Source organism: Melanerpes formicivorus, unplaced genomic scaffold (genome assembly GCF_026170545.1).
Source record: "Melanerpes formicivorus ecotype bairdi unplaced genomic scaffold, bMelFor1.0.p_v2 SCAF_4, whole genome shotgun sequence".
NCBI classification, from domain to species: Eukaryota; Metazoa; Chordata; class Aves; order Piciformes; family Picidae; genus Melanerpes; species Melanerpes formicivorus.
Genome location: NW_027142356.1, coordinates 22,876,685 through 22,897,900, shown reverse-complemented (window position 1 = coordinate 22,897,900; position 21,216 = coordinate 22,876,685). Strand labels below are relative to the sequence as shown.

The 21,216-nt window shown below is 40.6% G+C and overlaps 1 protein-coding gene across 1 annotated transcript in view; it reads left to right on the top strand.

Moving 5' to 3' along the window:
* Positions 1-20,755, top strand: part of FHDC1 (FH2 domain containing 1) — a 38,719-nt gene extending 17,964 nt beyond the window's left edge. The window contains exons 5-12 of the mRNA XM_068137274.1: positions 4,557-4,642; positions 4,732-4,832; positions 7,469-7,539; positions 7,642-7,749; positions 8,656-8,726; positions 10,962-11,079; positions 13,507-13,671; positions 16,661-20,755. Of these exons, the coding sequence (XP_067993375.1) occupies positions 4,557-4,642; positions 4,732-4,832; positions 7,469-7,539; positions 7,642-7,749; positions 8,656-8,726; positions 10,962-11,079; positions 13,507-13,671; positions 16,661-18,703 (2,763 nt within the window). The 3' untranslated portion in view covers positions 18,704-20,755. The remainder of the gene's footprint in view (positions 1-4,556; positions 4,643-4,731; positions 4,833-7,468; positions 7,540-7,641; positions 7,750-8,655; positions 8,727-10,961; positions 11,080-13,506; positions 13,672-16,660) is intronic.
* Positions 20,756-21,216: the final 461 nt, after the last annotated feature.

Sequence of the window (21,216 nt, the reverse complement as noted above, 5' to 3'; positions counted from 1 at the left end):
TGTAAGTAAGTGTTTGTGATTGCACAGAAATTACAGAAAATTTGAGTTGCAGGAATGCAGTACCTTTCCTGGCTGTGAGTGATAATGAGATACTAGAAATAGACACAGCTACTCCAATTGTTCACAAATCAAAGATCAGACTTTCTCTGTTTCATAGTGAAGCAAATTACATCTGTGCGAACCTTCTGTATCTAAAATCTGGTTTAGTGTGCATAGGCATGCATGGACAGTGCAAGGGCATATTCCCTATATAAATGGAATGGAAAATTAAATCGCTTCACCCAATTTGAGTAATGCAGAACTGAGCATACAGTGTAATTGTATTCTGTGTGTATGTGTTAGACTGCCGTATCTTGGGGCACGGCTGCATACTGCTGTGGAAAAGATGTTGACATAATATGGATGGAAATGATGTAAGATATGCCACATATGTCAAACTAGTGACCAGGGAAACAATCAGGTAATGTAGCTATGTATCACAACACTTCTAATAATGCATAAATCTAATGTTTATTCACATCAGATAAGCTGAAAATGTTGTTAATAAAACAGAAACGTTGCATACTGCTGTGGAAAAGATGTTGCATACTGTCGTGAAAAAGAAGTGCATAAAGGGAGAAGGTCAAGGCAAAAAGTGGTGGTTATTCATGGTGATTTTAAAATATACCACAATTTTTAGCTCTTTTGTGCTCTCAGACTAATTGTAGGCCTATCTGTATCTGTTCACTTGATTAACGATGAACATTGTTTTCAGTCCCCATAGTTTCTTTGCAGTCTGCATCTGATTTTTAAATTTGACTTCTGCTTCTAGGAGCCATCAGTGAATCTTAGTTCTCTTTAGAAAGACTTGGACACCATGACTGCAAAGGGGAGAGCCCAGTCCAATCCAACAGGCTTTTGAGTAACCTTCCTTGGAACATATAGGAGCAGCCATTCAAAATGTGTTTCAGTAGTTTTTAACTTTGAGGTTCAGAAGCTGTTCCTTTTAGTTTATATGTAGTGTCCATTAAGGCAAATAATGTCTTTTGTTGTTCGGTTGGGTTTTTTTAATCTGCTTCATGGTGAGGTAACTGGTTTTTTCAGTTATGAAATTTGTATTTACAAGTGAATACAAAATAAATTCTTGTCCTGACTTAGCTATTCCCCAGAGTATTTACTGTTTTAAGGCCTAGTAAACAGAGGGTTTTGTCTCTTGAGTTGAAAACCTAGACATGTATGGAGAACCATGCTATGCTGAGTTCCGGGATGAAAAGGACTTTAGAACTGTTTTGTGTTTCTGTTTTGTCTGTGGGAAAGGTCACTATTCTCCACCTTGCTTGGGTTTGGGGCTTGTCAGATGAGCTTCTTTGCTGCTTCTCTACCTTTACAGATAGAGTTAGACATCTAAGGCAACGGCAGTAGAGGCTAAGATGGCTAATGCTTTTGGCAGAGGGCTTGGACTCAATGATCTCTGGAGGTCCCTTCCAACCTCTGTGATTCTGTGATGTGGGCTGGAAAAAGTGTAATCAGGCAGTAAGAAAGTCTTTCTTTTAAGGCTGAATAAGCAGACTGTATTTTGGGTTAACTACTGCCCAAAACTTCTACATTGTGACATTGACACCTTAAGTACCCATCAGAAAGCAGCCTTGTCAATGTTCTGTTGTACACGTATAGAAGGGGTCCTCCTCTGGACGATTCTAAGATTTAGTACTCCCTTGTGCCAATCCAAGCATTTTTCCTAATAGGGTAGAAGAAAGAGGATTTCATCTATTGTCTTTAAAACTAGTATTTCACACAGATAACATTGCTTGCTGCTTACTACTGAAAGTACATTTAAATATAGTACAGGTGGCATGAATAAGTTGATATCCCAATGAGTATTTCATGATGTTTCATTGTTCACTCGTTGTGCATTTAAACCTTAAAATTGCATCTTTCTATATGTGCCTGTGGTTTCTATCATCTTGATTTTGGTGACTTGGGGTGGGTTTTCTGGTGGGCTGCTGTTTGGTTTGGTTTGGTTTTCTCCACCCCCTCTCTCCCTACTCCAAATCTGAATGCCTATATCACTTTTCAGGCAAATTCTGGTAATCGTAATATTAAAAGGAGGCTGGAGAATTTGCAAGTCTTTGTTGAAGTTGTAGAACACTATTTTTTGGAAGCTAGGTTGAAGAACACCTGCAAAGACTAAAATAGATGTCTCTGTCTCCCTACTTCATTTAAAAAAAAGTGTTGTTTATTTTGTGTCTGTTTCTTACTCATTTAACACCTCAGAAATATCATGAATGTCAAGTCTGATCTTTCCTGTTTTTTGTTGGCAGACTTCTTACTCTGTAAATTAGGAGTTTTCTTAGGCCTCAAAAAATGGCTAGACTGTTTATCTTAGAAGGAGCTTTTTGTCTGAGTGTCTTGAGTTAAATGGTGGAGGGGGAGGGTGTTAGGAGGCACTAGTTAGCTACCATTAATAAAAACTGTTCTTTGATTAGAGTTCTCTTTCTCACGGATAAGGTTTTCTTGGTGTTTCTTTTGGTGTTAGATTTGGTGTTTGTTTTTAAATTGAAAAGGAAATTTTTCCTATTCTAGGATTAATTTGTAAATTTTCTTTTTATTATTATGTTCTCAACATTTTTATTATTTTGTGATGTGGAAAAAGAACGAAAACAAAGCAATATAGAATAGAATAGAATTAACCAGGTTGGAAAAGAGCTTTGAGATCATCAAGTCCAACCTATCACCCAACACCATGCAATCAACTAAACCATGGCACCAAGTGCCCCATCCAGTCTCTTTTTAAACACTTCCATTGATGGTGACTCCAACACCTCTTTGGGCGGCCCATTCCAATGGCCAATCACTCTTTCTGGGAAGAACTTCTTCCTAACATCCAGCCTAAACCTCCCCTGGTGCAGCTTGAGACTGTGTCCTCTTGTTCTGATGCTGGTTGCCTGGGAGAAGAGACCAACCCCCACCTGGCTACAACCTCCCTTCAGGTAGTTTTAGACAGCAATAAGGTCTCCCCTGAGCCTCCTCTTCTCCAGGCTAAGCAACCCCAGCTCCCGCAGCATCTCCTCATAGGGCTTGTGCTCCAAACCCCTCACCAACTTTGTTGCCCTTCTCTGTACATGTTCCAGCAAGTCAACATCTTTCCTAAACTGAGGGGCCCAGAACTGGACAAAGGACTCAAGGTGTGGCCTAACCAGTGCTGAGTACAGGGGCACAATGACTTCCCTGCTCCTGCTGGCCACACTGTTCCTGATGCAGGCCAGGATGCCATTGGCCTTCTTGGCCACCTGGGCACACTGCTGGCTCATGTTCATCCTACTGTCAACCAGTACCCCCAGCTCTCTTTCTCCCTGTCCATTCTCCAGCCACTCTGTCCCCAGCCTGTAGCACTGCCTGGGGTTGTTGTGGCCAATCTGTAGAACCCGGCACTTAGATGTGTTAAATCTCACACCACTGGACTCTGCCCATCTGTCCAGCCTGTCAAGGTCCCTCTGCAGAGCTCTCCTGCCCTCTAACAGATCAACTCCTGCCCCCAGCTTGGTGTCATCTGTAAATTTAGTGATGATGGACTCAATCCCCCCATCCAGATCATTAATCAAGATATTGAACAGGATGGGGCCCAGCACTGATCCCTGGGGGACACCACTAGTGAACCAGTAGCAGAACAAAACTGTTAAAGGAATCATTCTGCTACTCCAAATTTTATTTTAAATCTCTGATTTAGCATAGCATATGTTGTCTTCCACTTCAAATCACTGAATTTTTTACTGTGAAACCAGGATAAAAAATAACTTGAGTGATTCACTTGGAACCTGGAGCTTTAAAAGGTGCTATAGATATCTTTCTAAATCATGGCAACCTCATCACTATTGATGCCTTGGTGTAGTGTGTATCTCTACAGGATAGTTTAATACACTTTCTAAAACTGAAGACTGTCAGTGTAAATGTGGTTGTGAATGGGCTTTAAGTGCAGTGTTATGAAAGGGAAGGATGATGGTGTGTAAATTGATGGAAACATACAACTGATACTGGGTGTGAACTTGGTTGCATGAAGAAATATTGTAACTGAGAGTGAGCTCTGCTTTTGGACACAGTTGCTGTGTTGGAAGATGTGGAAGAAATTCCAGTTACACTTAAACATGTGCATGTATTTTTCCAGCTCTCCTATTTAAATAAGTAGTAAATATGTGGGCAGGTCAGTGACTCCCAGATTGTGCAGATAGATGGATTTTGAACAGCAGTGTTCTAAACAAAGTGATGAGCACAGTCATTAACCAGAAATCAGAATGATGAATCTGACATCAGAAATCAGAGTGGATGATATTGTATTTTTTCCACTGGACTGTCTTGCTAGGTTTTTGAGAGTAATGTTCCTGGGTTGGAGTTTTTTTTGGTGGTTGGGGTGTGTGTAAATTACAAGAGCTTGGACAGTGAAGCCATTCAGTCAGTTGAATAGATTTTCTGATGCCTCCTATTAAGTTTACTGCTTTTCAAGGTGTTTCCTTCCAAAGCCAAGTTAATCTTGATCTTTGATAGAATTCTTTTCTAGTTTGTTTTTTGTTTTTCTTTTCTAGGTGAAGAAATTAAAAGCTTTTGATGGAGATGTATCAAAACTGTCTCAAGCTGATTCCTTCATGTATTTACTAATCCAGGTGCCAAAGTAAGGAGATAGTAGGTTTATTCTGTTCATGATAGATGTTCTCTTTTGGCTGTCAGCTCTAAACCTTTTTGTTTGTTTGTGTACTTCAGCTATGCTCTTAGGATTGAAGCCATGGTGTTAGAGAGGGAGTTCTCACCCTCCTGTGCTTCTCTACAGGATGACATGAAAATTATAAGACGGGCAACAAAAGGTAATTAAACATGTCAGGACATGAATAATACTCTTGTTTTTGTTAGCATGTTAATTAGTCTGCATTATGAAGACTAGAGCTTGAATTTCAGGTACCTTAGCTATTAAGAGGAAGCTAACTCCCCTCTGACAAATGCCATCAGGGTGTGTCTGGTGAAATTTTGCTTCCAAAATCAAAAATCTGGAGACTTTGGACGCTGGTGATGAGTTCATGGCCAGAGTGTACAAGCTGTGTATGAAAAACTGACAGAAGAAAATATGTCCATAGCCAAATTAGCATAAATTGTCTTTTGAGTAGAGTTTGTTCCTTCATGCTCATCACTGCTGATTAATGTGGTTATTACACCTCCCAGCTCACATTTGCAGAGATAACCATGGTACAGTTTCCAGATTCCTGTATATGCTGATGCCTTTTGAGGTGGCAGTATCAGTAGGCTAAAATCTTTCATGTAGAGACTTAATACTATTGCTGTTCCTTTGGTTTCTGTTTTTGTTCTTTATGTTTCTCTACGTTGCTGTCCTCTACATTTCACAAGTTTTGTAATGCTGCAGCAGGTTATTCAAAAGGTAATCTGCTGTCTTCTACTTTGCAGGAAGATAGCTGATTTCCTAATTTCAGTTAAACATCAATGCTTACCTTTTCAAATGCCTTGAGTGCCTATTTGTTTTGTACCTCAATATGAAATTCCTATTTCATGCTGGCAAATTGTTCAACAGGCTTCTACAGCACTACTTAGACTGCTTCTAGTAGTATAAAAGGGCACCGCAGTAAAAATAGTCAACTCTGAGCACCAGTGCTTAGGATAGTCACTTTCAGTGAATGAGAGAAAAGCCTGATGTGTTTTTCTTATCAGTGGAGGTTGAACTAGTCCTTCCTGACTCAAAAAACAAACAAACAAACAAACCAGAAAACAACCACCAACACCACCAACAGAAAACTTAACTTGGGCTAAGGTTTGAGTTTATCCTTTTATTGGAATCTCTTTCAAATCATTACTCTTTGTTTTGAGCAACAGACATATGCAAGGGAATGTGTTATGTATAAAAGCAGCTGCACCCTATTGTCCTTCATGTCCTTCACCCAGAACATCTGTGAGCTGATTAATTTGTTCTCTCCAGAGGAGACACTTTGGTCTCCGGCTCCTGCATCAGGCCAGTCATGCAAATCAGACTGAGCTTCCCTGTGCTCAGTCCACTTGTGTCATGTGCTCTTCTCCATTTGGTCGTTCACTGCAAGGTTTGTTGATAGCCTGAAGTTGTTTAGGAATCATCTCTACTTTTCTATTTATATCTCCTGTGTTTCTTTCCTTGTAATTAAGCTGAGAGAATATTTACTTAGTCTAATGCTAGGATGGTCTAAATAGCCTTATGGATTCTCACCTAGCCAACAAGTGGTTGTAGGCTTTTACTACACAAGATCTTTAGAAGCTGCCTTTTCTTGGCCTTATGAAATTTGTTATTCTTTTCTCTTTCTTCCTCCTCACTTCCTCACCTATAGCTTGTTAGATCAAAAGTTACTGTATTAGTTGTGTGGGTTTAGGCTGCTAACACCAACAACACAAGGGCCATCTGCTTTCAAAATGATAGATGAGTGCGTTATGTTGAGCAGTTAAATACAGGGTAAGCTAGAATGTGAGCTTGGAAGCAAAATAGTTTTTAAAAGTATTTACACTGCAATCAAAAGGATTCCACCTTTTATGAAGGTCATCAGTGTAAAATACAGTACCTTACACTGAAACCAGCTCACATTGTTTTTCTTGCAGTATGGTCATTGGTGGATTCGGAGTTGGTTTGCTGTGCCACTTGTATCATGCTAATTCATTAATGCTCTACAGTTCTGAATGTCTGTGTCTTGTTTCTAAGGCAATCCCTCCAGTGACTTTTAAGCATATGTATCATTTTCTGTTCAGAAGTGGCTGGGTGAAAAGGTGTATGAATTCAGACAGAGCACTGCTGTGCATTTGGCAAAAAATGGAAATACCTGCCAAATGTGCTTCTGTGCTGGAAAAGCCTTGAAAGGCAATTTTATTCCACTTGATTCTTTCCATCACACGGAGTGTAATGTTGTGCTAAATTGTCTTTGATGTGACTGAAGTAAAAGAAATGCTGCTCCAAGTTGGTGATCACACAGAAATAAAGTGATGATTCATAGTGGGAGTGGGATAAGCAAGGAAATTTACACATTGCCTGTTATCTTTTCAAGCCTGCTGGCTAAGTCTCCCAAAAGAAAAAAGGAGTAGTTGTTCAAAAGCCCAATCCCAGCAGAAGGCAAATGGATCGTGCAGGGCCCAGAACACTTGCCTCATGCTGGAATTAATAGGTGGTGAGGATACTTGACCACTTTGCACATTGCAGGATTGGACCCAAACGTTTTGTTAGCTGCTAGGGGTTGCCTTGGAAATACTACTCTTGCTAAGCTGAAGTCTGAACATGTACATGTACTTGAGGTTTGTCAACTGAGCTTATGAATTTGAATTACACAGTACCATTTTTTTTCCATGACCTTTTCAGTTTATTGTAGTTTCATGTTAAAATAAACATTTTCACCTTTAAAAGCTTGAGATTAAGAGGAGTTTTGCAACCATGTGTATTTCCACGCAAACAATTGTTAGATGGCAATTTTCTTGTTCCTCACAGAGTTGATGACTTGTGAGGAGCTGCATTCCATATTGCACTTGGTCCTTCAGGCTGGGAATATTATGAATGCGGTAAGTGACATCCAAAATGGAGATGGCTGGTTGACCAAACTTCCTTGTAAGTATTGCAGTCCGTTGATGTCATGCCTCAGCTGTTTGCTCTTTTTGTTTTAGGGAGGCTATGCTGGCAATGCTGTTGGATTTAAGCTGTCATCACTGCTCAAGCTGGCGGACACAAAAGCAAACAAACCTGGGATGAGTCTGCTGCATTTTGTTGCTCTGGTATAGAAAAGCTGTGTTGCAACTGCTACAAATGTAGAGCCATAGATGATAGACAATAGAAGGAGGCATGTACTTCAGAAAAAGCAGCTTTTTTACAGTTTTGATTCTAGTCTTCACTTTTTTTTGATCTTGACACAAAATTCACCAGTTGACCCATGTCTGATCATCCTATCCAGAAACTAATGGAAGACTGAAAATTTTTATATCACATAAAATTTTACCTTCATCTGACATCTTCAGTGTAGCATTTCTTTTATTGTCCTGAATTCTTGCTCTGTGGAAGTGATTTCTTTTGATAAATATTCTTTCAGCCATCCTGTTGAATCTTTTGAGCAGTGGTTTTGGTAGAGGGGTTTTTTTCCCCCCTCCACCAGTGACTGACATGCATTTTTAAACTGCTGAAGACTCATTTTTTTTTCCAATGACCCTTGTTCCCTTTCAAATTTACTGATTTTAGCAGGGAGAGAATTTAAATACTTCTGTATATGACTTTGGTTATCTGTGTACAAACCAGCCTAACAGATTTCCAGCACCTGACAATAAGGAATTAATTGATGTTTGTGCAGGAAACATTATGTCTTCTTGAACAATGGGCATCACTAAATTGTCTTTCCCTGACTTTCCTCATTAATATGTGTGGCTTGCATTCACTGGCAGAAACAGTTGTTATCATACACTGCAAAATGGAAGCTGCTGTTTAAAGTTTCCAGTTCTGATCTCTGCCTTTTGTTCAGGGGTGTCCTCTGCTCAGTTGTGTTAGGATTGAACAGGAGGAAAAACAGTGTGGGAGAGAAACCTTTTAAGTGCCCAACCAGAGGCTTTAGAAGGGCTGGATTCAGGGACTTTGCCATGGTGGTGGAATGTTAATGGATTGTATGTGTTTTGGCTGTGTTCTCTTTGTTTCAGGAAGCCCAAAAGAAAGATGCAGCTCTTCTCAACTTTTCAGAAAAAATTAGGGATGTTCATGATGCTGCCAGGTAAGTGAAAGAAAACCACAAACCGTGACTTGGAATTTTCTTATTTGTGGAGCAACGAGACTTGTTCAGAGAAGTCTTGGCACAAAAACTGAGGTCTTTACAATTGTTTACTGTAGCTTTGAGGATTTTGTTTCTATTTGCTAGCAGAAGTATTCCTGCAATGTGCCTTCAGGTGTGAGGGTTTTTTTATGGCACAATTTCAGTAGTTTTTGGTAGTTTTGTCTCTGTCAGATACATGTGCGTGTATGTTGTTTTTAAGGGATTGTTACTGGTTTTCCTTAAGCAAATTTTCATCTGTCTCTGAGCAGGCTACACTACTGTTCCAAATGTGATACCAGGTACAGTTACTAGCCCTGGTTTCTGTTAGATGCTTTTTTTGATATTTTGTTTGCTTCTCCATTTCTGTTTTGGATGGAAAATCTAAAGGTTTTGGGGCTCTGTGTTGTTTTCATCCGTACCTTTTTTACAAAAGCAAGTACAGTAAGCAAGTGCAATCTATGATCCAAAAAATGGAAGCCAGAAGTGCTGGAGTTCCCCAGTTCTGCAGCTTTGGGCAGTCTATTTACATTCTTTTCTAGTTATAAAGTGGGTCCAATCTCTTAGATCTAATGCAGGGTTAAGTTATGTCTGCAAAGGACTCTGAAATCTTCAGAGGAAAGGAGTGGCCATAGAGTTAATCTGAAAATTTTTGAGAGACCACCTGTGTGGCTTTCTGCCATCCAACCTACACACCTTTTTGGCAGTCTTCCACGTGGCCTGCTGGGGAATGTAGCTTCTCTATGCATCCAAGCGCCCTGGCAAACTACAGGGGAACAGGCAGAACCCCAAATATGGTGATTTTGGTTTTTTTAACTACTTTGTTCTTTGATCACACTTGTGTTTGAAAATATTCTGTTGTAACTCATTTTGAAACCTATTCAGAGAGTGCACTCTGTACAGGAAAATGAAACAAAACAAAATTCATGTCTCACCATTGGGCATGAGGAAGATCTTAATTACAGCCAACTGTCATGTACAAGTTGCTCATAAATCCTCCCAATTAGAGCATGTTAAAACAACTGCCAGTGTGTTCTTTTATTTTTTTTTTTTCAGTCTTCCCTTCTTTACTTGTAGACCATCCTCTTCCTGGCTGTGATCATAAAAATATAACCTGTATCTTCCACTGCTTTTCTTACTTGCAAAACCACCTATGATCTTCTCACAAAAGGGAACTAACCTTTGCAGGTGAAATAAGTAGACTATAACCAGCACACATTGTGTTTATTTGTGTGTTCACTGACAAACTTAAGCATGCTGTCACTAACCACTGCTACATGGACTTCAATCTGTCTGCCATAAATTCTTCAGCTTCACTGATTTTAAGTCATGCTGCTGGTGAACTGACCTTAGTTAGGAGCAAGTGTGCAGCTGTTAAATTCTATCATTTTGGAAACCGTAGTGCCTCAATTCCTGGGCAAAGCTCAGATCTCTTGTGAAGGAAATGTTGTAGGTTTAGAAGCATCTGTCCTCAAATGACTGAGAGATTTGGGTGGGTGCTTCCATTGTATGTAGTGTAGGTCTCCCAAGATAAAGCTTAGATTACAGCAGATCAGAGCTTTTTCCTATGGTCTCAAATTTCTGAGCTCTCCATAGGAGCAGCTCTGCTGCTAGTATGTGATAGAAGGATTAAATGTTGCTGAGACAGCTTAGAAGAACTTTTTGTGCAATTTCATGATGCCAAATGCTACTGCCAGAATGGATAGCCTTGGCTGACAGTCCCTTGTGACTCCCTTTTTGTGCCAGCTCCTGTACTTAAACAGCCATGTTAGCATCCGGAGCAAGTGAATTATCCATCTGGAAGCAAACTGTTTTTTCCTTTTCCTAGTTAATTTTCAGTACACAGACATGGCCAGCCATCTAGAAAATGAGTGCCAGGCACCAGGGAGAGAAAAGGAATGCCTGGTCAGTGGCAGGGCAGCATTACCTTTTCTCATGGTAAAGTTGGATGGGACTGGCTGGAGTTAATTGTGAAACCACACCCCATGGGAATCCTTTCAGGTTGCAAATAAGAAGAAATGTGCTTATCTCTCTCATAACTTTTAGTGTCTGCTCTGGAAAGATTTCCTGAACAGGCAGGTCTTGTTTGATAGCCAGGTTGTACCTCTTATTAAACATCCACTTTTAAAGCATATTGTGGCTAACCTGTGGGCAGCTCCCTCCTCCTTGATAAACATTCTTTATATATGCTATTTTTAGGTTATCCATTGATAATATAGAAGCAGAGCTCCAGTCACTGTCTTTCAAGGCAAGATCTGTTAAAGACAGCATTCGGAAAGACCCAAAACTCTTTCACCAAATGGAAAGCTTTCTCCAGGTTTGTAGGATATCCATGTTACTATTGCTTGAATACAGGAGCATTCCTCAGCTGAATGTAATCTGTGTGAACATGTTAATAAACAGAAGTGTTGTGCTAATATGTCTAGTCTATCAGTTGTACAAAGGTGTTTGCATGCTGTTTGTCCAGTAAGAATGTTGGAAGGACTGTATTTTTACGGGGAGGGATATTGAGTGTACATTGCCCCAGGCTTGTTAGGCAAGCATGTATAATGCCTGTGAAATGGCTGATGAAGATCAGTAGTTAAAATGTAAGACAGTGTGGGCTGGTCACTGGTTTTGTACTTTGTAACTACCCAAAATGTGGTATCTCCATGCTAAGCTGTACTGGGGCATGCCAGCTTTAGCTGAGCCTGTGCTGTGTATCTGAATCCTGATTGTTGGGGTACTGAAGAGATATTGTTAGAACCTGGAAGGTTAAGCAGCTGTTATCTATGCTGATTTACCCTTAGCACAGAGTGTATTATTCTGAGCCATACCATTACTTCTGGGTGGTTTCTTTTTATTTAGACCTGCAATGATTTTATGAACAAGAATGTGTATAGCACTGAACCTTGAAGCAGAGTTCGTGGTATTTTCTGAGTACGTGATGATGCTTGGAGAAACACATCTTATACTTCAATTAAATGATTTTTCTGGTTTGGGCTACAGATAATTATTAAAAGTAAGAAAGCAGGTGTTGATCTGGAACTTAACCCACCCTGATTTTCAACTTGCAAATGCAGTTAATAGTCCCTGCAGTATTTCAGGAGATGAGAAGTTGATGATGAAGGGGGCGGATTAAGATTAAAATACCTGTCCTCATTCACTCTGAATTGTTGGCTTTTGTCCATCGCATTCAGACTCTTTAATGTTATGTTCTAACATGTTCAGGATTTTTTTTTTTTTGCTTTTTAATTTAATAGCTGGTTTTATATAACACTACAACCTTGTTTAGGCCACATTCCAAAAGAAATGTTGGGGGAAAAAAATCATTTTACAAATGCATACCTTACATAAACACTTCCGGTTTTTGTTTCTAAATTACAGGTGATAACCAAGCTGATTTAAAAGTCAGCTTTCATTATCTCATCCTTGTGAATAAATTACTGAAATATGTGGGAGGAACTCATTTTCTATGGATGCTTTTATCAGTTGTCCAGTTTATCTTCAGTCCAACTTTTTATTGGGTGCTTTTTTGGGATTTGGTCTGAGGTTTTAGGTTGGATGTTAGGAAGAAGTTCTACACAGACAGAGTGATTGCCCATTGGAATGGGCTGCCCAGGGAGGTGGTGGAGTCACCATCATTGGAGGTGTTCAGGAGGAGACTTGATGGGGTGCTTGGTGCCATGGTTTAGTTGATTAGGTGGGTTGGATTAGTTGATAGGTTGGACGCGATGATCTTGAAGGTCTCTTCCAACCTCTTCTACTCTACTCTACTCTACTCTATTCTTTTTAAAAGACCAACAAGTAAGTTTTGTTCCTACCCTACTTACTGGCATAATTAGCCAAGCAACTTTCTGATAGCAGGGTTGACTTAAATGATCACCAGTGCCTCAGCTGACTGTTGCCATCTTGGGGTTGCAGTATCAAGTGTTTAGGTGATCTTGACTTAGTGTCAGAGAACACTTTTCTCCACAGGTTACTTTGAGCCACATGTGGTGTCAGATCTGGAATTGTGCAAGAATGGGAGTGGATGGTGATGTGGATAGGGGAGACAGAAGCAACTGCTGAAAGCATTTAAAGTAGATCTGCTCAAAATCTTACCACAGCCTTATTTTCTTCCTCCTGAACCTTTTTCCACTAATCTCCTCCAAACCTATCTGTAGAGCTCTACACTTAGCAATTCAAAGGTCTACTTTATGGGGACGTTTTCTGTCTCAATTCCTTATCTTTCTGGTATGAAAGCCTTTTTTATTTTGGTCCAAGATTAATTTAGGAACAAGTTGATTGTGTGAGGTATATCCATTAATTTATGCACATGGTTTTGGGAGGAAAGTGAGGATGAAGGAGTATTTTGTTTATGCTTAGTTGAAAGGAGCAGGAATAATGGGAAAACAAGGCATGTGGAACTTCCAAGAGGTTCCCAGGTAGTCTGTCAGTGTTCTAGTACAGTATTTTGTTTTACTCATCTAAGAATTAAAGTTCTAAGTTTGTTCAAGGGCTTTTGAAGTTTTGCCTGGTTTGTATCCTAGTCACTACAATTTACATTTTGGTTGATCTGTTTTCCCTGACCTTCTTTACTCAGTTTGCTGAAATGACAGGTTTCCTTTTGTAAGTAGGAGTTTTCCTTCAAAGTGTTAATCTCCTGGGCTCTGTAAGAGTTCCTAGGCTAGATCGTGAATTTCCTAAGTTCCTACAATATACGTGACTTGTTGTGACTTTAATTTTTCTGCCTGGTTCATACCATAATGTGTTTTTGCTACAGTTTGCTGTAAGACATCTAAAGGAGCTTGAACACCAGAAACGGGAATTACAAAAGGAGGGGAATGCTCTCATTGACTTTTTCTGTGAAGACAAAGAAACTATGAAGTTGGATGAATGTTTCCAGATATTTAGGGACTTCTGCGTAAGATTCGACAAGGCCGTTAAGGTGAGAGCAGTGAATGAGTTTCTCACGCATCTGAAATAGGTATTGGCTCACAGAAATTGAATTGTTTATTCTGCTCAGGGGACATTTTATGTCTTGTGGTAGTTGATATATTTGCTCAAATAGCTACAGCAAACTGCCCTCTTGTAAGCAATCTTTGCCAGAAGGCAGGTGAGAAATGGTGGTTCTGCCAAGCCCCATGGCCCTGCATCTTCTGCTGCAGGTGGGCTAGACCATTGAGATCATATGTCGGGGTATTGGTGTGCTTGTAAGTGGGCTTCTTCCTCTTCTTTTAGTGAGGTCGGTGGAACAGTAAGATGAGCAGTGAGACAGATTGCACAGAATTTCTGACTAGTACTCAGTGTTCAGGTGTTGGACTGGTAATGTTAGATGACTAGAAAGGTCTTGAGATATGTCACCCCATTACATAGACGTACCAGAATGAATCAGCACTAGCTCAGGCTTCCCACTCCCATACTTTACATGGCCGGACACACTTTGCCAAGTAAGGACTGCATATTCTACTTCACTCTTTCAAATGCTTTTTGTAGGTGAAAAGTCAAAAAATGAGACAGATCTACAGCATCAACATACCTCAGCCCCAGTGTGACAATTCATTTGCAAAGTATCCCAAATTGGGCCCAAAGAATTGGAGAAGTACACTAAGGCAAAGGAGCAGTACTGGCATTGTCTCCAGTTTTGATTCAGCAAAGTTTGCATATTGTTACAAATGATATTTTTTAGACCTTCTGAATAGCATGAATTAGATATATCCACACATTTCTTTATTTTTCTGCCTTAGGTAATCTGCATTTGACAGCACTTTGTGTAAGAGCTTTAGTTCAGAAAAGAGAGAACAGGCTTGATTTGAAGGAAGCTGACAAGGGTGTTCAGCTGGCCTGCCTAGTGTACCATTAGCTTACCTAACCTTTACCACCCAAGGCAGCAAGCAGTTAGTCATGTGTGTGAATGTTATACAAATATATAAACCAAATGGTGGTAACTATTGCAGACATTGTAGAGAGGTGACCGCACGCATAGATGTTTGTTTATTTGGGATTGGGGGTTTAATTCATAGTCACACATTGCAAGTGGTTGTGGGGTAGCTCTTAATTTGAGCTCCAATTGGGATCCTTCCTCCTTCTCTCTGTAGTAAGTAGTTACACTCTAGAAATGACAAATTGGTCTCTTAGTTGCAAATGCAGAGAAGACTTGCTTAGTAGGTATTTTGTGGGGGTTAAAGCCTTTGGTAGGGGGTCCCTACCAAATTAGCAGAATAGTTCAGGATAAAGATTGCACTTCTGACAAGTGCATGCGATCCTGAGACAGCATGGCCAGCAGTTTAAAAGGATGGCTCGCACCACAGTGGCCATGTGCACGTATTTTGCATCTTTAAACGTATCTTTAAAGTTTTTAACGTGTCTGTGTGTGCTTAAAATAGATGCTTCATTTGAATAAAGTCTCCTGAAACATGTTTTGGGTGAAGTTAAAATGCTCTTCTGTGTCTAGAGTGGAATATAATAATATCTACAAATATTTTTAGCCATTTATTTTTACAAGGGGGCGTTTAAAGTTGAGCTTTAGCGTTTGGCAAGAATGCGTTCTGTATTTCCATACCTGTGAAGGAAAGCTCCCTGTCACAGACATTTTTCCTGAAATGCAAGTTTCTTCCTTTTTCGTTTTGAAAGCGTTCAGGTTTCTTGGGTCATTCCTGCATCTTAGCTTTCAGAGCTCACTGTGTCTCAGGAGGTGTAAATTAACCCATTCATCAAAAAAGACGTTCAGCATTAGGCTTTTGTTTACTGAAAGCTTTCAGGCAACTTTTTCTAGTTGTGCAGCTCCTCTGTTGTCACAACAATGGGAAGATCAAACTAGACAGTGCTTCAGACAAATGTAGGTGTGGGGTTTTTACACAGTGTATCATTACTTAGATTTAACAACATACTGGAAAATCATGTAATTTTGGAATCCTCTGTCAAGACTCGTCTGCTCCTTTCTTTTGCTACATTTGTACTGGCTCTAGAAAATTAGGTTTTCCATTTTAGAAAATAACCTGGAAAGTTCAACCAAAGGTTCAGCTAGATTAAATCTAAAGCCTAGGGGTGGCAGAATGTTGATATTTGCAGTAATGCATCACTAATGATTTTAGTAAAAAAGTGTTACTACGTTGTAGTTCAAATACAAACTACCTCTTCTTATGGCTTCCTGAACCAAAACCCTTCAGCCTAGCTGCCAAGATCTCCAGCCTGCCCTGGGCAACCTCTGTGCAATAGTTGCCAGCTTTTCAAGCCAACAGTGAATGAAAGATCCAAAACTGGAGTGAGGCATTGATTAATAGTCTTTGAGCGCTATCAGTTGATGTCTCAGTAATGATGATTAAGACATTGTGTAAACTTTTGGGTTTGCTTTCATATGCAATTAAGTAATGTCTTTCCCTAAAATTTCTAATTGGCTATGCTCAAGTCAGAGGTAAGTAGCATCCTGTAAAAACTTCATGTGCTGACGAACAATTGCACTTGTAATAAGGGAGGAGGTAATGGAAAACATTGGCTGTGTACTTTTCAGGCAAATTTGTCTTAAAATATCAATGTAGTGATCAGGTAGAGGTTTACTCACCTGATAAAATTGCCAGTGTTAAACTTAGTGGGGACTAAATGCTCTTCATCCTATAGCTGGAACTATTTGCCTGCAATTGTAATTGGGTTTGCCTGCAAACCCAGTAGGGTTTGACAGGTCACATTCTTGGTCTCTGCATGCATTTGTGCGTTTTTTTTTTCTTGTGCTGGCCAGACTGATGTGTTGCCAGCATTAGTTATGCAGGGAACTGCTCTCCATGCAAGCTGTGGTTACCATGGTTATTTCTTGTGTGTATTTATTGGGGGTTGGGGAGGAGGGTGATAGCAGTAGGAGCTAATTGCATGGGAAGATAAAGGACTCATTCTCATGCACAGGATACTGTCCTCTGAGACGTGTTTATGCTATTCCTCATCAGGAAAATAGAGAACGAGAGATCCAGGAGCTTCATAGTCTGCAAAGGCAAAAGGAGCTGGAGGAGAAGCGTCGATCCTGGGCAGCTGGAGAGCTTGGGAGCTTTGGGCGGAGCAGCAGTGAAAATGATGTGGAGATGTTGGCCAAAAAAGGACTTGAAGAATTTCTTCCCTTCTTACAGCAGAGACCTCAAAGCCCTTCATACAGAAACCCTAATTCGAGACGCTCTCGACTTTCTTTGGGGCTTGCTGCAGACAGGGAACTGCAGAGTTTCCTGGAAATCTCAAAAGATGAGGACCCAAACAAGTTTAACAGCCTTCCCCGTGTAAACACCCGACAAGCAAGACCAAACACAGCCTGGGCTGAATCCAAAGAAACAAGAGATCTCAACTTAAATACCTTGCACTTACACCAACATTCTGAAACCAAAGTGAAAAGTGGCGGCCTACTTAAGGTGTCTTCAGCTCAGCCCAGTCACTTCAGTGGCTCAACCAGTCCTGGTGCCCGTTACTTACAAAGAAATACTGACTACAACATGCACACTTCCAATGTGTCCTGCGAGGAGTCCACAGATATAAATGCACTGTCCCTTGCAATTGAGGAGCATGAACTTGTTAAAGGATTGTGTAAGTTTGATATTCAGGGAGCAAAGCCCACAGAGGATACACCTTTACTGTATGTGGAGGGTGCTGGTGGAACAGACTTGGAGACTTTAGATGATCTAAGTTTTCATTCCCTTAGCACTGCTGATGATGACCTGCCCCCAGTTTGCAGAAGTTCCAGAGAGGCCCATGACCATAAAGCCAAGGCAACAGAGTGCAAAAGTGAAGCTTCAGAGCCCAGCAGCAGCAGCCAAGTGTCTATGGATACAAGTGTTTCAGGAAGTAGGGAAGATGGGCCAGCGTTCTACATGTCAGATACAACAACCGATTGTTCTTTGACGTTGGACTCTGAAGAGGGAAATGATTTTAAATCAGCAGGCAATGGAATAAGGAGTGAGGCTGTCAAAGCACGTTTTTCTGGGAATGACACTCAGGACAGGGCTCAAACATTCTTCTCAAATCTGAATTCTTCTGCCAAGGATCTGTCTCTTCACACTTCCACAAATGATAAGGACGATGCCAATAGCAAGCACTCCCTTCCTAAAGGAGGGACCATAAAAGCTAAAGATGCAGCAGGACCAAAGAGAAACTCTCTAAAAGACAGATCTCCAACCTCTTCAAAACCTAGTGGCACTCGCCCTAGCCACACAGCTCCTTCCAGACCTGTAAGAACTTTGAATGCCTCTGAGAATGAAAGTATGAGGAAAGTGGTGCCTATTTCTCGGTCAAACAGAGCACCAAGCAGTGTCAAAAAGCCAGAAGCTAAGCCAGCACCTCGTGAAACCAGTACAGTGGAGAGTCGACTGTCCCGTCGCAGCTCTGTCCGAGGCACAACAGACACCCTGCCAAGAAGTCCTTACAGGCACAGCATATCGGTAGAAGAGCCAAAGTTTCAAAGAGGTACTGTCACCTCGAGCAGTGCTCATTTTGAGAGGGACAGAGTATCTCTCAAGAAGCCAAGCTCTAAACCTGTTAGGAATAATGTCAAATCAAAGGTAGATGAAGCAAAGATGTGTCGCTCCAGTGTAAAGCCCCAGACTCCTACAGATGATGCCAAGGTTGCCACAGTCAGTGTTCCCAAAACACCATCCACTGTCCCAAACTTTGCAAGGAATACAGTGGCTTCTTCTTCAAAACGTGCAAAGGTGGATCTTTCCACCTCATCTAGACCTCCAGCCATCACAAGGTCTGTGTCCCAGCGACTGCCTAAGGTGAAAGCAGCAGCGACCTCTGATGATCCAAGTCCAAAGGACAACAGTGTGAGTACCTTAAAGAGAGCAAGTAGTGCCAGAATGGTTGGAAGAAGCATCCTGCAGGGAGAAGCTGTCAGCACTAAAGTAGAGCCTGCACCAAAGGAGCAGGGAGCAGGGGAAAAGGCCTCTCTTAAACTGAAGGATGCAAACCGGACCACAATTGGTAAAATACTGAAGCCACTACTGAAATAAGGGAGAGAGTTTTTTGAGTCTTGGAATGTGAACATTTGTTCAAGCACTGGATGTCTGTTATGAAATTCCTTAAAACAGTAACATTGCCAATAAGCATCATCATGTGCTCATTAAGTACAGCACACCATTGGAAAAGGGCAAGTAGTTGTGTTCTGGTCTTAATCCTTTTTAATGAATTTGAATGTATTTGAAGCTGCTGTGACAGAATGTGAGTGTAACAGCAAATCTTTACATATTTGCAATACAGAAGGTCAACAAAAGCCAAGAAGTTTTAAGAAGTTAAACTACAAGCTTTGCAACAGAAAACATGGATAGAGGCCAGTTTTTGTGTATATAAAATTATTGCTAAGACTCCAGCCCTTGTGCAGGTTGGTTCCTTATTTGACATCAAAGTGAATTCTGTGGAACAGTACTGAAAACAAACTTAGGTGATTGTACTTTCCATTGCTTTCAGCTCCTTGGATTCAGGAATTCTTCTTGCCTGTTGCAAAGTCCATTGCTGGCAATTGGACAGACTGGGAACTGCTGGCCAAAAAATAGTAAACCAAGACATTTGCTGTTTGTGGCTGTCTTTAACCTCACTGAAGAATTTATAGCATGTTTTATGATTGTGTACGTGTGCCTGGAGGTGGCTTTCTGCTGGGCAGGAGGTTTATTCTCCAAGAATGTGGTAGCATTGTCTTGCATGCACAAATAATATGGCTGGTGCTGCATCGAGTAGCACAGCTGGAGGCTGTGCCTGTTGGAAGGGCCATCGGTAACCATTGGGATGATGACTACTCCTGACTAGTTTTGGTCACAAACTTGCCAGCTTTTGGTCATAGAGAAGTGCCATATATTTATGATACATATCAAGGATGTTTGCAGTTCAGCTCTTGAAGGCTGCAATGTGGTGCCGAGCACTTTCTTACCATTCTGTGTTTCCATTGGTTTATCCACTACCAAATTACTTGAATGTTGCAGTGGCTCTCATTGAGCCATTGATTTCCCTTCCTCCTCCTCCTGCCCTCTCTTTCCTTGTCAACATGAATATTTAGCATGAAACACAGAGCTTACGCATGACAATGTTTTTGTAGACTTCCTTGGTTGCTCTGAATGTGGATTTTAATGTTTAAAGACTCTAAAGGATGAATTAAACTAGTATTTGATAAGCTTTTTACAAAATAAAAACACCTCTTTTTTTTCCTGCAGATACAAATTTTAACTCCTGTCAGACTAAAGTACAGAGAATGAGGGAAAACTTGTTCAGCATGCTGTGCATCTTCCCAAAAGAAATGTACGTAGGTGGGGAAACTGATCGCTGCTCTCCTAAGCGTTTGGTTTAAAGAGCTGCCTTTTTATTCACTTATGAGTGAAGCCTCATTTAAGAATAAAATCAAAGAAAAGAAAAGGAAAATCTCTTTGGACAAGTGGCATTGACTTACTAGAGATAGATCTGTTTGTCTGCTCTATCCCTGTCTCCCTGCTGGGAGAGTGTAATTCAATGAGAAAGAGACATTTAATTGCTCACATGGTTCTCATGGGCAAGTATCAGGGACAGCTAGCTTTGTGTTTTGAAGTTGGCAAGGAGCATTTAGCTCTTCCCACATACCAGCAAATCTTGATGCAGACATCATACCCAAACAACCTGAAGTATTGCATAGGGCCTCTTGTTTGACTCTGTCCCACGGGGAGAATTTCTACAGCTTGATTTTTGGCAAGGGAGAATTTTTGCTTGAAACCCCGTAAGTTTTTTTTGGATACTGCCTGCCTTGTGGGGTAGACACAAAAGCATCTCCCTTCTTATTTGTATCTGTGTGTGTGTGTGTGCACATCTGCAAGAGCAGATGATTGCCTTTTTTTCTTTTCTTTTTTTTTTTTTTTAAAAAAAACAAAACTTTTTAAAAATGATTGGTAGCAAGCTTGAAAAATAATTTAAATGTTTGGAATTTGTAAATAAATTTCTATAACTCTGTGTAAAAGAAAACTGAATGTATTTAATGGAACATTTATACATTTCGGAGTAACTTGGTAGTTTAATAAAGTTCCCATTTACTGGGTATGAGGTTTGTACTTTCTTCTCCCTGTTTTACTCTTGTCTTTGGTCCTGGAGATCTCCAGCAGCTGGAGTCTTCATGCAGGTCACTGTGGAAGAGGCCCGGATGGAAGGTCTTTGCACTGGAAATCCTGGCATTTAAAATGCTAGGTTTGTTTTTATACTAAGACACACAATTTAGCTTCAGTTCCTGAACGCTTCTGACGCAGGGCTTTCTGCTCGGGTTTAGGCTTAACGTGGAAGGCGTTAGACGGTAGATGCAGTGCTTTGTGTGCCGTGGCCAAGACAAATGTTCATGGCACTAACAAGTCTGGATCTGTCACTGTCTTCATGCCTTTTAGCTTAGCACACTTTATTGAGAAATCCTGGTTTGAGACTCCCAGGACACTGGAAAGAAAGAATAGCTTGTTTTGCAGCAGCAGGTGGTGACTTTTAGGCTCTAATGCCGAATTTTTACGTTTCATCCCGTTCTGCCATC